The sequence below is a fragment of the Rhinolophus hipposideros genome, assembly GCF_964194185.1.
Source record: "Rhinolophus hipposideros genome assembly, chromosome: 7".
NCBI lineage: Eukaryota > Metazoa > Chordata > Mammalia > Chiroptera > Rhinolophidae > Rhinolophus > Rhinolophus hipposideros.
In genome coordinates this window covers 65,772,701-65,789,541 of record NC_138053.1, presented here as the reverse complement: position 1 = coordinate 65,789,541, position 16,841 = coordinate 65,772,701, and the positions used below count along the sequence as shown (strand labels likewise).

The window sequence follows — 16,841 nt, the reverse complement described above, 5'->3', positions numbered from 1 at the left end:
CCAGAAGGGTTTCAGGGAGGATTTGAGAGGAGAGGAGAGGGGCTTGAAGATTTTCAGTAAGCCTTACCATGCTTGCTCTAATGTTGGGAAATGCTGAACTGAAATTTCTTGTGACAAGGACTGACAATTTTTAACCTGAGCACTGATTATGGGTTGAGTCCTATGCTTGGTGTTGCCCCTTAAGAGCCTGGTATTTCTCCCTTACTCCCTACCCCCCACTCTTCCCAGTTCTCATCATTCTCCACAGTCCTCACTCTTGACCTTCCCGTCAACTAATCCTACCCACAGACGCTACCTGCAGTTTTGAGTGCTGCTGCCTCCTCAGGGTATTAATGGAGAGCCTCCTTAGAAGGAGTACCACGTGTGTCCAGAAATGCCCCAAGGGACATGCTGATGCAGTTCTATGGGAAAGACTATTTCTCTAATGGCAATATCAACTCTAACTTAGAGGATTGTTAGGGAGGTCCAAAATGACTTAAATCCACGAAACCAGCTCTAAGTGGTGATATAAACATCATAGGTGATTGCTGCAAAGCTTCAAGTTCTAATTCCACTGGACAGCTGCACCCTCCAAGAACACAAACTTCTGCAGGTAGGACCCCAGAAAGATGCATTTAGACCACCCCACTCCTTCGTGCCCGTGACAGATACAGTCAGTACCAGATAGGTTGCCAGGCATAGACTTGTGCGGCCATAAGCGTCCTGGGTGTTAATATTGGCGCCCATCTTCAACAACAGCTTTACTGTGTCCACCTGACGTCCAGAAACCGCATGCATCAACGGTGTGCATCCTGGAATGAGACATTTCAACAGTCTTTTTAAAAACATGTTTGGCTGGTAAAACTCATGAGCAGACTTTATTGGCCTGGTCATTTATTATAATAAATAAATGAACCAATAAATGAACTCCTCTCAACACAAACCCAGGTGTTGAACTGTATGGGATTGAAGTAAGACAGATGAAGGTGATTGTTGCTACGTTTATATAAACTATGTCTTTTACTGGCCTGATTTAATCTTCTGTAATTTCATAGTAATTGAATTGGTTGATTAAAACATATTGCACAGATGATTAAAATTGCTTATGAATACCTTGGGAAGCAGCATAATTTAGGAAGTAACAGACAGGTTTATCCGGACTTGGCTTGAACAATGCAGAATCTGGAAGAGTTTTTGGAAAGCAACTCCAGCCAGGCAGACAGGTCCAGTACACTTTCACTGGAAGTCTTGCGCAGTGTTGGTAGCGTGGCCTTAGGCTGCACACATTCTTGCTAAAAGGGGCCTCCTGTACTGAAATACTTCTTGTATTTGGAATCAATATAGGTCAACACATTTAGTTTTTCACGTGCTTTATTCCTGAATGAAATTACAGATAAAATTATACATGTTGATGGTGGAACAAGCCAGACTGGCGAGGCAGACTCCAGGTGCTTCACACTCCTTCTGGTGGAGAAACCAAACACAGACACAATCCCCTGCCCAGCTGAGGCTTGTTTAGAAGTCTTTTGATTGGACATTCACGTTGAGGTTGTGATTCTTCTCTGAGTGAATTACAAGCTATGATCCTTAGAGATCCCTGAGAATGGATAGATTCCAGGACTGCTGTTTTCAGTGAAAGATTGTAACCAGCAATCCAAATTTTCTCCAGATCTTTCATTCCTAATACTCTTTCAGGCATCTGTACTGGCTGAAAAACAGCAGTGAAGTGCTGTGTCTTAAATGGTGGCATCATTCCTTTCTCCTTTCCTCCCCACCCACTCCTCCTCCTCTTTTGCTTATAGGTGTCAAGTTGCTCCTGCACCATGTTTTGAAGAGGCTTTCTTCCACTGAATTACATTTGCACCTTTGTCAAAGATTGGTTGAGCACATTTGTCTCTTTTTGAGTTCTGTTCCTTTCCATTGATCTGTGTCTAGTCCTCAGCAATACCATTGATTTCTGTAGCTACCTAAGTCTTGAAATTGGGTAGACTGATTCCTCTCACTTCATTCTTTTTCACAATTGTTTTAACTATTTTAGTGTCTTTGCCTTTCTATGTAAATTTTAGATTATCTTGTCTCTCTACAAAAATGTCTTGCTGGTGTTTGATAGAAATTGCATTAAACCTATATGAATTTGGGGAGCTTTGCATGCTTATTATATTGAGGCTTACAATCTGTGACCACGATATGTCTCTCCATTTATTTAGATCTTCTCTAATTTCTTTCATTGGCATTTTATAGTTTTTGGTATACAAGTCCCACACATATTTTGTTATATTCATATCTAAGTATTTTTAATTGAGCAATTTTAAACTACAGTTTTAGAAAAAATAAATAAATGGCATTGTGGTTTTAATTTTGGTGTCCATGTGTAGCATATATAAATACAATTTGTTTTTGTGCATTGAATGTATATCTTGTGCCCTTGCTGAACTCACTTAGTAGGAATGTTTGGTAGATTCCTTAAGATTTTCTGCATCAACAATCAAACCATGAAAAAAGGAACAGTATTTTTCTTTCACTTTTCAATGTGTATGCTTCTTATTTCCGTTTCTTGCCTTTACACACAGGCTAGTACTTCTGGCATTACGCTGAATGAGTGAGAGTGGATACCTTTGCTGTGTTCCTGATCTTAGGAGCAAAGCATTCAGTCTTTCACCATTAAGTAAAAGGGGGTTTTGGTAGATACTCTTTATCAAATGGAGGCAGTTCCCCTCCATTCATATTTTTCTGAGAATATTTAATGAATGTGTGTTGAATTTTGTCAAATACTTTCTCTGCATTAATTGATATCATCATGTGACCTTTTTCCTTTAGCTGGTTAATATGATGGCTTACATTTATTGATTTTCAAATATTGAACCAGACATATGCCTAGAACAAATTCCACTTGGTCATTGTGTGTAATTTATATGTATATGAAACTGAATTCTATTTGCTAATATTTTGACAAGGATATCTATATCTATATTCAATCTATATTCATGAGGAGTATTGGTCCGTAGGCTTAGGCTTATTTTTTTATATTGTCTTTACTGGTTTTGATATCAGGGTAATATCAGCTTCATAAACATAGCTGGGAAAACTTTCCTCCTTTTATCTTTTCTGCAAGAGATTATTTAGAATTAAAATTAATTATTATGTAAAAATTTATAGAAGTCTTTAGTGAAACCATTCAGGCCTGAAGGTTTGTTTGTCTGAGACATTTAAAATTAGGAGTTTAATTTCCTTAATAGTTATACGGCTGTTCCTATTATCTATTTCCTATTGGATGAATTGTGGTTGTTTATCTTTTTTGAGGAATTAATCCATTTCATCTAAACAGTCAAATTTGTGTATGTAGTGTTTTTTGTTTTATTTACTTATTATCCTTGAGGTATCTGCAGTGTCTGTAGTGATAGCTTTGGTTTCAGTCCTGATAGTGGTAATTGGTATCTTCTTTCATTTTTCCTTTGTCAGTACTATTGCTAGAAGTTTCTCAATTTTATTGATCTTTTTAAAGAATCAGTTCCTTTTTTCATTGATTTTTCTATTGTTTTTCTGCTTTCAATACCATTGGTTTCTATTCTTTATTAATTTCTTTCCTTTTGTTTACTTTGGGTTTATTTTACTCTTCATTTTCTGGGTAGTTGAGGTGAGAACTTAGATTATCGACGAATACTTTTCCTCTTTTCTACTTTTTATTTATTTGTATTTTTAATTCTAAAAACCCCAGCTGCAAGAAGGGGTGGCAATGATGTGTGTAACTTTTCCTCTTTTCTAATCAATGTATTTTGTGCTATAAATTTCTCTCTTAGCATTGCTATAGGTGTGTCCCACAGATTTCCGATATGTTGTATCTTCCTTTCCATTCATAGTCAATACAAGTCAGGATTGAACCCAGTCTGACAGCTCTTACACTTATCACATGAGGAGTGTTTAACCTTTAACTCTCCTCATTTCCACTTCTAGCCCCAAGGCAGATGCATAAGTAAGTCTGCTCTAAAAACAAACAAAGGAACAAACACTACCATGGATGCATTAGGGAGCAACGATTCTACTTTACAAAACACTTTGTTGTCATCATAAGGGAATCCAAAGCTCCTTTTGGGACAAGTCAACTGGTTCCAAACCATTAATGACTTCCCAGAAATACTGGGATGATAAACCAATGATAGATCTTTTTTTATAGTCCTATAGTTTCCTAGGCTCTGTTCTTTTTTTGTTGTTGTTCTTTTTAAGTGTATTTTCTTTCAGTTGTTCTGATTGGCTCATTTCTGCTGCTGAGCTTATCCACGGAGTTTTAAATTGTAATTATTGTATTTTTTCAGTTCTAAAATTTTTCATTTGGTTCTTCTATATCTGTTATTTCTTTGCCGAGTCTGTGTTTTCATTTTTTTTCAAGCATGTTTGTAATTGCTCATTGAAGCCCCCTTTTTTATGGCTACTTGAAAATCTTTATCAGATAATTTGAACGTCTGTCTTCTCAGTGTTGACATCTACTGATTGTATTTTTCATTCAATTTGAAGTCTTCCATGGTGCACGACAAGTGATTTTTCTATTGAAACTCGGACATTTGGTATGTTATGTCCTGAGTCGCCTAATCTTACTTACACCCTCTATTTTATTTGGTTTCCTCTGACACCACTCCAAAGGGGAAGCGAGGGGTGGTGCCATTAGAAGTCCAGATTCCCCACTTAGCCTTCACTGACATCTGAGGGAGAAGACTCTTCATTACTGCTGGGTGACGGTGAAAGTCCTAATTCTCATACCACAACAGGTAGGGGACGGATGATCTCATTATCACCAAGTGGAGGTGGAGGTCCAGGCTCCCTCACTTGGTCTTTGCTGGAATGGGTGGGGCTGGGCCCATAATTTTTTTTGGTGGTGTTTGGCTGGAGTACAGTCATTGTTGTCTAAAATTTCTCTGTCTTGTCAGGCTGTTCCTGTCCTGGTTCTTTGGCTAGAGAGAGCAGGCTTCCGTTGGGGGTGTTTTGGTCTGTGCGTGTTGAATTTCTGGATTGCTGGCTTCTTTAGCTCTAAGTCTGGGATATACAAGGCAAAAGGAAAACCCAAGAAACTCACCACTGTGTCATTCCTTTGGTGCCACAGTGCTTGCCAGTTTGTTATTTTAACTCCACTTTCCAGAATATGTTTATTTTACATATGATATCTGGGTTTTTTTCCCATTGTGTTTAGCAAAAAGACTAGAGAAAAAAGTACATCTACTGCATTTTCCCAGAAGCAGAAGTCCTTGCTCTCTGCCTTAACAATCACACTGTCCCAATATCCATCACTACCAAAAGTCACACTGTCCCATTGTCCATTGCCTTTTCTTTCCATACCCCTTTTCTTGGCCTAGTTACTTTAGTCATTTATACAAAGAAGGGGAAAACAAACTCAAACCAAGTGGCTTCATCATAAGAGGTGATGTAAATGCATTTGAAGCTTTGTATCCAAGACCCTTATTTAAAGAAATACCAAGGGACCTGCACACAGCCCCCAGCAGGCTACTTCTTGACAATCCAATATCAAAGTGGCCTTTCAGATATAAGTTTATTAACATTGCTCACTTGTGAATCCCTCTAAAAGGATAGAGCAGAACATTCTGCAGGCTTCAAAATGCAGCCATTGCTCACCTTCACTGTCACAGCATTCTAGGATGGAAGGGTCTTCCCGAATCACTGCAGTCAGAGCATTGACATCTCCGTTAGAAGCTGCCTGATGCACCATGGTCAGGTCAATTTCCTCAGATGAATCACCTTCATGAATCAAACAGACATGTTTACTGTGTGGAGCGAATTCACTAAAAGAAGAACATCCAAATCGTCACCCACACAAGTGATTCATGAAAAGCTCTCTGCTGAATCCAGGCAGAAGGCTGAATCACCCTTTTCACATGCACTTTCACCACTTCTGAAGAAAGGTGGACTAGTCTGGGCCATATTGTAACGTCATCAGTACAACATGGGAAGAAGCATAAGGGATTAGCTGTCCCCTGAGATTTTGTGATTTCCTCTAGGCATTCAGTCTTCTGGAAATTAGTGAGACCAGATAAGGCCTGCATCTTCATTCCAGGTTTCCCTTTTATATCTGAAACACATCACTTTTCCTTTCAATGACTCAGTTTATCTAACTTTGAAAGAGACATTGTACACCTTATTATTCTCTGTCCTCTGGATGTCCTATCCATACTTTTTCTGCCCTGCTTTGTATCCTGAGGGCCAACCCTTGCTGATTGCATCACCCAGGACCCCTCCTGCTCTGGCTTGTCCATGAGGCAGTGGCAGGAGACTGGTGGGGAGAAGAGAGAGAAATTGGACATTTCTTCCTGTCTTCCCTTAGTGTAGTGTCTAGCGGTAGCTGCTTCTCTCCGACCAGGAGGTTCCTCCTCCCAAGAACCAGTTTTCATTGGGTTCCCTTTGGGAACAAACATTGTTTTCAACTCTGTATCATCTTTGCATGCAGTTTCTTCACAAAAAGCTCCTTCATTTGAACCTTTGGGGTTTCATGATTTAGTGTTTCTAGAAGGAACCGAGCTGTATGCAACTCCTTTGAATTTGGTAGCCACCTGTATTATACCTTTGTGCACAATTCAACCAGTAGTACTGCGAAAGGTGACAATAAAAGTGTGGTTCAAATAACCTTAAAGGAGCAGTGGAAGGACTGGAAGGCAAGTTCTGCTCACAGGGAGATAGGCCCCTACTGAGACGCTGTGCTGAGCCCCTCTACCTATAGGATTTCTCCCATGCACAGCCATTGTTCAGGGAAAATATGTACGTGTAAGAAAAGCTTTTTATATTGAGTTTTTCTACTAACGTGAGCATCATGCCAGAGGTACTTGAGAGTTCTAATTGATCTTTAGTTGGCAGTGGTCCTAATACTTTGGTTTGGTTTCTCTGTCCCAGTATTTCTGAGAAGTCATTAATGATTTTTTAACAGTTGACCTGTGCCAGGTGGAGCTAATTATGGAACATCATTCACTTACGACAGTAAAAGTGAATGGTTGCTTTCTAATTTATCCACGATAGGTTTGTTGTTATTGTTGTTGTTGTTGTTTTTGAAAGGGATTCTCCTATATATCTGCCCAGGAGCCGGAAGTGGGGGGTGAGAAGTGTCAAGGTCAAATGCTACTTCTGTGGTAAGTGCAAGGATTCTGGAGCTGCATCACTTGGGTTCAAATCCAGGTTTGCATTAACCAGCTGTGTGAACTTGGGCCAATTATCCTCTCTGAACCTTAGTGTCCTGTCTTTGTCATCTTTCCTTAGATTCTGATGATTATGACAACCATCTATCTTATAAGTTTATTGTAAGGAATAAATGAGTTAATATATAATCCTCTGTGCTTTTGGAACAAGGCATGACATGTAGTAAATGCTGTATATATTTTGCTACTATTACTGTTTCTTTTTTCTTGTGGGTTTAGAGATCAGTAGAAATCTGAGCCATGTAGATTAAAAAGGTCTTTCTTGGGTGATGGCTAAATGAAGAATCCATATGTTGCATACAACATTGTCTATTAGAAATCCTCCCACGAGTCTAGACATTTTGTTAAGATTGTTCAGGCATGATATTTTTTGGCACAAGAAACAGAGACCAGACTTGAGAACAAAGATAGACCTGGTATCTGGTTGTATGACCACATCTGACGGAGCTGGGGGTATCACCTTGGAAGGAAGATCCTGGTGGTGGGCTGAGGAGCTCTGTGTTTATAGCCTGTTTATGTCTTACATGTTATATAACATATATAAACATGTTTATAATGTGTTCATTACTGAGTGCAACAAAATCTATCAGGCATGTTCATCACACTGTAGAGCACATACAACTGAGAGAAAGGATATCATTGCCTGATAGAATTAGGATACCAAAATAACTTGTGAGAAGGATTCTAATAAGATTGTATTTGCTAGAGATAAACATAGGGTAATGTATCTCACTTAGTCCACAATATACCCAATTGAACTAACTGAAAGATTGTTGAAACCTATCGTTCTTGTTGCTCAACATCCCCTCACCGGTTGGTGACCTTAACCTGATTATTTTCCAGGGATTACCTCCTCTAACCTTCAACGCCTAGGCTGATTCAGTGGAGTTGACTATATCTCTGCTCAGGGGCAGAAGATGTGATCTAGAACTAAGCCTTTAACACAAGCATTACCCTGGCCACAGATTAGTTCAGGGATGTGCCCCAATAAGAACCCATGAAAGACAATGATGTCACTTTGACTGGGGTTGCTGGGAGTAGTACTGAGACAGGTTAGTTAGCATGTCGTTAGGTAGACAGGGAGGTCCCTAGTGGAATAAACAAAGACTGCCATATCCTAAACCTCCAGGTTTTGAAATCACTCCTTCGCTCCAGGACAAAATGTAACAAAGCCTTGAGATTAATCATAAAATTCCTTTTGGCCTGACAAACGGAGCAGATCTGATAGATAAGAGTGGGTTATTTTGCTAATTCCTTTAGGATGGGCAAGCAGAACAACAGCAACAAAAAATCTGGTAGATGAATTTCATTAGAAGGTGCCAGTTCCCTTCTTCAAATGGACAAGAGAAGATATAAGAATAGGAGCTTTTGCCCCACCCTGGGCACCCCTATTCGGGACCCCCTCCAGCTCAGGAGCTCTGACCCTTTGCTTTCAATAAACTATCCTCTTTTTAAAGCTCTTTGCCTCTCCTGGGTCAGTGTTTCCATTCTTCGGTCTCACGAGACAGGATCCCAGCATGCACTAACTCACTCAAAAGTCCCCTACATCATTTGGGGACTCACAGAGAACTATTCCTACTTCATTTGGGGGCTCATCGCAGGATTGAAGGAGAGGTAAATATTATCTGTGCTTTTCTACTTGCCCACCTTGTGGGCCTTCATAATTTTTGTCTCTTCCTCCTTGTCTCTTTCTCCTGGTCTCTTTCTCCTGTCACACAAATAGTGGGCCTCCGTGGGCCACTTAAATGCAAATAACACTGGTCGCCACTCTTAAGCCTCGGAGGTAAGGCTTTGCGGAAGGGCTGGGATCAATCCCCTCCAGTTGAGCCAGGGGAATGTTGTCCCCAGTCGGACCGTTTTCTCTTGTGAGGAGGAGGCTCCCTCCCCCTTTCTATTACTTTCTCCCTATTCCTCCTTTCCACGAGGAGACTGAATACTAGCGCGTGGCCAGGACTGTGGGCATTTGCAGACAACTGAGGGTTCCTGATCATGGCTAATCTACAGTGGTTCCCAAAGGTCCCTCTGGTCCCTTCCCAGCCCGATTGCCCATAAGGTTGCCAGCAGGATGACTCCTTTGTCTCTGCTGTTCTTTCATCCTGTCACCGTCTCTCCTCAGTTTTGAGATGCTGGTCTGAGGTCTCTTCCCTGCGAGACCTCCTCAACACACCCTGCCTACCTCAAGACATCTTAAGGTAAAAACATGAATCTCTTCCTTTAGAGGACATCCCTTGTCACTCAGGATAAGAGTTACTGGCATTTAATATCCTCATTCCACTTCCCCTATTGGGATCCCCTTCAGGTTTTAAAGCGCAAATGGAAGTGTCCTGGCATGCACCTCAAATCTCACTGTTGTTTCTGTGATCTTCCCACCTGTTGTAAATCCTTTGATAATTGTTTAGCAGCCCTGTTTCACTGGGGACTCCACCCATGGGGCCCCAATTATCTTGCCACTTTACTTTTCCACCTTTGCTTTTGCCAGCCAACTGGCAAAAATTTCAGAAAAAAGCAGCATATTCCAGACTCACTTTTTCTTAAGGAAGAGGCCATGTCTGAAATCTTTTGGGGCTTCCAATTCCTCTTTCTAACTCCCCTTACTTGTTGGGATTCAAAACCTCCTCCTTCCCCTTTTTGCCTGGACTGTGTGCCTTCCTTACAAGCTTTAAGTATATACTCCCTCTTTAAGTATTTTTATGTGGAAGGCCACCATTATATTAATTGCGCTACCAATTTTTGTGACGCTCAAAGTAGATGCATACACCCCTTTTATCAGCCTGTGGGCCAGCACCAAACATTCAGGCGGGGTCACACCCACCCACAGATTTGGGTAGGCACCCACTGGAGGCACGGACCAGGTAGCCCAGGTAAACACGACTAATCCCTGGCATGCCGTGTCTCCCTCACGCGCCCCAGAATTAGTAGTGCGATGTCCATGGCCCATGTTTCTAAGAGACATCCTAGACCAAGTTGTGGGAGATGAATTGGGAAGGGACGCCTCTCTGCTCTTTCTCCTTTTCAGATGGGCAATCAGCCCTCACGTGCCTACAGCCCCATGAATTACATCCTGAAACACTGGGACAAATTTGCCCCTCAGACTTTGAAGAAGTGGTGCATAGTTTTCTTTTGTTCTGACGTTTGGTCCCAATATACATTGGAAGATGGGAAAACTTGGCCTTCAGAGGGAAGTATTAATTACAATACTATTGTGCAGCTAGATCTATTTTGCAGACGGGAAGGCAAATGGTCAGAAATTCCATATGTACAGGCCTTTTTCGCACTGAGGGACAACCCAAACCTCTGTAAAAAATCTAAAGTTGATCTGGCTCTTTTGGCTGTAATTTTTAGCCTCCCTCCTCTACAGGAGTTCCCTTCTAAGGGCACCCCTTCAAAAGAGCCTCCAATGGGACGCTTCCCCAAGGAGGCCCACACAGGAGGCACCCAGTCAGAAGACCCTCCCAAACCACTATTCCCTAGTCTTCCTCCTGACCTGGCCCTTGCCCTGCTCCCTCCCATTGCCCTTTTTATCCAGGACCTCCTGTACAAAAGTGCCCTCAGCTAGGAGCAAATCTCCTTCCTTTATAAGAAATGCCAGGAAAATTTGAGCCTGCCAGAGTTCAAGTCCCTTTTCCCCTACAGGACCTTAGACAAATAAAGGGAGACCTAGGGAAGTTTTCAGATGATCCTGATAAATATACAGAAGCCTTCCAGAACCTGACCCAGATCTCTGACCTCTCTTGCAGAGATGTCATGTTAATTTTAAACTAGACTCTCATGAGTTCTGAAAAACAAGCCGCCTTGCAAGCTGCCGAAAAGTTTAGAGATGAACAGTTCTTCATATATAATGAGAACAGGATAGGACCCTGTTCAGGAGCCTTTCCCTACAGGACAATGAGCAGTACCCGCTGCAGATCCACAGTGGGAACCTGGTACAGCCATGGGAATTTGGCAAAGAAAACACTTTCTGGCATGCATTTTAGAAGGATTGAAGAGAACTAGGGCTAAACCCATTAATTATTCAAAGCTATCTACTATTAGCCAAAATTCAGAAGAAAAATCCCTCAGCCTTTTTAGAACGGCTCCGGGAAGCCCTAATCAAAGACATTCCTATAGGGCCAAACTCCCCCCGGAGGCGAAATTCTTTTAAAGGACAAATTCATAACCCAGGTTGCCTCAGATATCTGGAAGAAATTACAAAACATGGCTATTGGTCCTGAAGGCACCTTGGACCACTTATTCAAGGTGGCCAACTCTGTCTTTTACGATCGGGACTAGGAGGAAGCCCAAGATAAGGAGAGGAAAATAAGAAACAAGGCAGAAGTGCTAGTGGCTGCCTTACAGGGTGCCCGGGGAAAATCCGACTGCCACCAATGTGGACAGTCCTGTCACTGGAGAAGAGAATGCCCACGGCAACCGGAGCCAACCCAGAGATCTCCGCGGCCCTGTCCCATCTGTGAAGGGGATCACTGGAAGTCAGACTGTCCCTGGAGGCCTCTACCCCCGAAGCCAGCTTCGTCTAATCAGACTTCCACCCGGGACTGATGGGGCCCAGGGCTTCTACCAGTGGCTCCCCTGTCCCACCTAGCCTTCAGGACTCCTGAGCTCCAGGTAACCCTAGAAGTGGAAGGAAAATCTATTGATTTCCTTCTAGACACAGAAGCCACATTCTCTGTCCTCCTCTCCAATCCAGGGCCCCTCTCCAATCAATGTGTTACCGTCCATGGAGTAATGGGCAAGCTGGTTACTAAATATTTTTCTCAGCCCTTAGGTTGAATATCGGGTGACCTACTGTTCTCCCATTCATTTCTAATAATGCCAGAAAGTCCTACCCCACTACTAGGAAGAGACATTATGACTGAGATGGGAACTATTATTCTCCTAGCTCCTGGAAGTATTCCTAGTTGCCTCCCAGGGATAGAAGCCAACATCAACCCCAATATTTGGGCCATACAGGGGATAATTGGTCATGCCCTAACCAATTGCCAGTCATGCCTAAGCCACCCCGGTCCACATTCCTCTTAAGGACCTCACTCTGTTTCCTTGCCAGAAACAATACCCTCTAAAAACTGAGCCACGAAAAGGTCTAATACCAATCATTAACAATCTCAAATGTTTACTGCATCCCTTACACATATTGTCCTAGACTCGGCCCCTCCTTCCTGTCATTACTCACATTGAGCAGTTCTAGGGACAGAAATATTTTGTGTTATCTTCTTGGGCTATATTTTAATTGACCTCTGGACAATTTCTGACATCTAATACATCATGTTTTCCTATCAAGTTTTACTCCTTTTAACGGTGTTTTACAAAGGGACTCCAGAGAGACCCATACTGTTTCAGAGAAACGAAAATGTATGGATTTAGCCAAACTATAATGACTGTATCAGATTTTTGTCTTAAAGGAGGAACCTATGTTGAGCAAACTTTCACCTCCTGTCTAGTAGGAGTCTGCACCCCCTTGAATCAGAAAAAAAACCACACCATCTTTTGATTTATTAATAAGCCTATATCTCATTCTGACATCTGCAATTGGGGACCCATCCCCACTGAAAAGGACACGAGCATGTTCTATCTTTAGGTTAGAACTGTAACTCCAGCTGATCAATGTGTTATTTTCACAGGTTGCCCCAACCAGTGTTTTAATCTTTCAGTCAGTAACAGCCTAAAATGTAACACTACCACCTCTATGAGTTATGCTAATGCACATGTCAAATTGCCGGCTGAATGGTTTCTCTTTTGTGGAGAGATTGCCTATTCTTATGTCCCAGCTTGCAGCACAGGGAGACCCTGCTCTTTGGGAAGACTGTCTTTTTACCCGAAAAGCCTCATCAGACTAGACATCACAGAGAGCTTACTTCGGATTCCACCTGTGACAGCGATATACATTTATTCAGCCCAGTTGAACATGTTTTTTGTCTCTTTTTGTAGTTCCTGCTATAACCATTGCCTTAAATGTAGAAATTAATCACATAGCTTGCTCAATGGCAAAAGCCCTAAGCGCCACCTCACAGGCTATCCATGCCATGGGACAAGAGTTAGGACAGGTCAGAGAAGCAGTTCTTGAGAACAGAGCTGCCATAGATTACCTCTTTCTCAAACACAATCAAGGATGTGAGAATTTTAAGGGACTATGTTGTTTCAATCTTTCTGACAATTCTCAGCTCATCGAAAATATAGTCCAACAAATTCATAACAGTTTTCACCATTAAACAACGGACAGGATCCTTTGACTTAGATTTATCCTTCCTTACTTCTTGGCTTCCAAGCCTAACAGGACTTAAAGAAGCCTTTCTCACTTTCCTTTTATTCATTGTTGTAGAGATTACCTCCTGCTGCTGCCTACAATTTATCTCAGCTTGTCTTGCAAACCACTTGCTGTCTGGCTACCACAGCCTCAGAGACCCAGATATCCTTACCTGGATTCGCTCATCTACCAGGGACCCTTAGCTAGACCTCTGGACAAGCCCTAGCTGCCGGTCTCTCTCTACACCCTTCCTCAGCCTGAAGTAGCTAGAATGCTCCTGGTCCCTATCCCCCAATGGCAGTTAGGGATACGTCTTCACAGGGAGGACTGAGACAGGATAGTTAGCATGTCATTAGGTAGACAGGGAGGTCCCTAGTGGAATAAACAAAGACACAAAGACAGCCATATCCTAAAACTTCAGATTTTGAAATCACTCCTTCTCTCCAGGAAAAAATGTAACAATGTCTTGAGGTTAATCATAAAATTCCTTTTGGCCTGACAAACGGAGCAGATCTGATAGATAAGAGTGGGTTATTTTGCTTATTCCTTTAGGATGGGCAAGCAGAACAACAGCAACAAAAAATCTGGTAGATGAATTTCATTAGAAGGTGCCAGTTCCCTTCTTCAAATGGACAAGAGAAGATATGAGAATAGGACCTTTTGCCCCACGTTGGGCACCCCTATTCAGGACCCCCTCCTGCTCAAGATCATTGACTCTTTGCTTTCAATAAACTACCCTCTTTTTAAAACGCTTTGCCTCTCCTGGGTCTGTGTTTCCATTCTTCGGTTTCACAAGACACATCCCAGCACTCACCCTATACCATTTGGGGACTCAGAGAAATATTCCTACTTCAATACTCTTGCTTTGTTCCATTATCCATGAAACTGGGAGCTATGGGTGGAGAGCCTAAGAATAAAGACAACACAAGGAGAAGAGCAGAGCTGGGAGAAGAGAAGGAAATAATTGAGGGCTGGTGATATAATTTGAACTCCTGAATAAAACCACAGCTTATGCCAGCACCATATCTGGCACATTTATATAAGCCAATAAACTCCTTTTTTGCTTAAGTCAGCTTGCATAGATTTTATGTGTTTTTGTTTTAAATAACTGAAAGAGTTCTAACCAACAAAAGGTTTTAGCGATGACATATTAGAAAAGAAAGTAGGGTTTTAGTTGGGCAGTTAGTGCTATAGGAATAAACAGTGTGACAATAAACTAGTAGGAACTCTGGCTGCATTAATAATAGTCAGTAATTAGACTGACAGAAGTAATAGATCTTTTCCATTTTTAACTGGTTGAGGTCTATGGCCCATAGATTAAATGGGCTATAGGCGCTTAGAAAACATTCAGAGGCAAGTGACCAGAATGGGACATGAATGGACTTCATGTCACATGACGACTAATGGAAGGAAACAGATGTGTTTATTCTGGAGAATACCATGGGTCATGATGGTAACCTTTAGATATTTGAAGGCCTTTTTTTTTTTTAATGTTTAGAATAATTGTAAATATACATAACATAAAATTTTCCATTTACCATTTTTAAGGATACAGTTCAATGGCATAATGTACTTTCATAGTGTTGTGCAACCATTATCACAATCCATCTCCAGAACTCATTTCATCATTCAAACTCTACCCATTAGACAAAAAGTCCCCATTCTTCACTCTACCTCACCACCTGTAAACCAGCATTCTACTTTTTGTCTTTGTGAATTTGACTAATCTAGGTACTTCATATATAAGTGGAATTAACAGTATTTGTGCTTTTGTGACTGACTTATTTCACTTAGCATAATGTCTGAATGTCATCAATGTTGCTGCATGTGCCAGAATTTCCTTCTTTTTAAAGTTTGAATAATATCCCATTGTACTATGTATATGCTATGTTTCATTTATCCATTCATCCACTGATGGACACGGGTTGTTTCCATTTTTTGGCTATTGTGAATAATGCTGTCACAAACATGGTCATACAAATATCTCTTTCGGAGTCTGCTTTCAGCTCTTTTTGGGTATACACTTAGAAGTGAAATTGCTGGGTCATATGTTTTCCATAGAGGCTGTGCCATTTTATATTCCTACCAACAGTACACAAGGGTTCCAATTTCCCCATATCCTTACCAACACTTGTTATTTCTTGTTTTTGTTTCATGTATTTGTTTTAATAATAGCTAGACTAATAGGTATAAAGTGATAGTTCATGATTTTGATTTGTATTTTCCTATGATTAGTGATGTGGAACATCTTCTCATATTCTTCTTGGTCATTTGTATATCTTCTTTGAAGAAATGTCTATTTAAGTTCTTTGCTTATTTTTTAAAAAAACTTTTATTTATTTGTGCTTTTTCCATGACCCATCAGCTCCAAATCAAGTAGTTATTTCAATCTAGTTGTGGAGGGTGCAGCTCACAGTGGCCCATGTGGGGATTGAACCGGCAACCTTGCTGTTAAGAGAACTGCACTCTAACCAACTGAGCTAATTGGCCACCCCTTTGCTCATTTTTTGATTGGGTTGTTTGGGTTTTGTTTTTGTTTTTGCTGTTGTTGTGGTTAAGTTGTAAGTTGTAAAAATTCTTTTATGTATTCTGGATATTAACTCCTTATCAGATATATGATTTGCATATATTTTCTCCCATTCTGTTGGTTGCCTTGTCACTCTGTGGATAATGTCTTTTGATGCACAATGCTTTAACTTTGATGTAATTCAATTTGTCTATTTTTTCTTTTGTTGTGTATACTTTTGTCATCATATTCAAGAAATCATTGCCAAATTCAGTGACATGAAGCTGTTTTCTTCTAAGAGTTTTATAGTTTTGGGTCTTATGCTTAGATCTTTGATCCATTTTGAGTTATTGTTTGTATGTATGTTAAGGTAAGGGTCTGAATTCATTGTTTTGCCATGTGGCTGTCCAGTTTTTCCAGCACTATTTGTTGAAAGATAATTCTTCCCCATTGAATGGTCTTGGCACCCTTACTGAAAATCAGTTGACCAAAGATATATGAGATTATTTACAGACTCTCAGTTCTATTTCATAGATCTATATTTCTGCCTTTACGCCAGTACTATACTGTTTTGATTACTACAGCTTTGTAGTATATTTTAAAATCAGGAAGTGTGAGACTTCCAACTTTGTTCTTCTTTTGTATCATTGTTTGGCTATTTGGGGTCCCTTGAGAGTCCACATGACTATTAAGACAGATTTTTATATTTTTGGAAAAACGTTATTGAGATTTTGATAGGGATCATATGGACTCTCCTTGGGTAATATTAACATCTCAACAATATTGTCTTCTAATCCATGAAATAAAGGGTGTCTTTCCATTTATTGGTATCTTCTTTAATTTCTTTCAGCAATGCTTTGTAGTGTTCAGTGTTCAAGTCTTTCATCTCCTTGTTAAGTTTATTCTAAGTATTCTATTCTTTTCTATACTA

General features: G+C 40.8%; 1 protein-coding gene across 1 annotated transcript in view; it reads right to left on the bottom strand.

Annotated features, from left to right (window-relative positions):
• The window catches only part of ANKRD55 (ankyrin repeat domain 55), a 91,666-nt gene that overhangs the window by 55,057 nt on the left and 19,768 nt on the right, over positions 1-16,841 (bottom strand). The window contains exons 3-4 of the mRNA XM_081052868.1: positions 5,599-5,721; positions 661-791 (exon numbers count right to left, since the gene is read on the bottom strand). Of these exons, the coding sequence (XP_080908994.1) occupies positions 661-791; positions 5,599-5,721 (254 nt within the window). The remainder of the gene's footprint in view (positions 1-660; positions 792-5,598; positions 5,722-16,841) is intronic.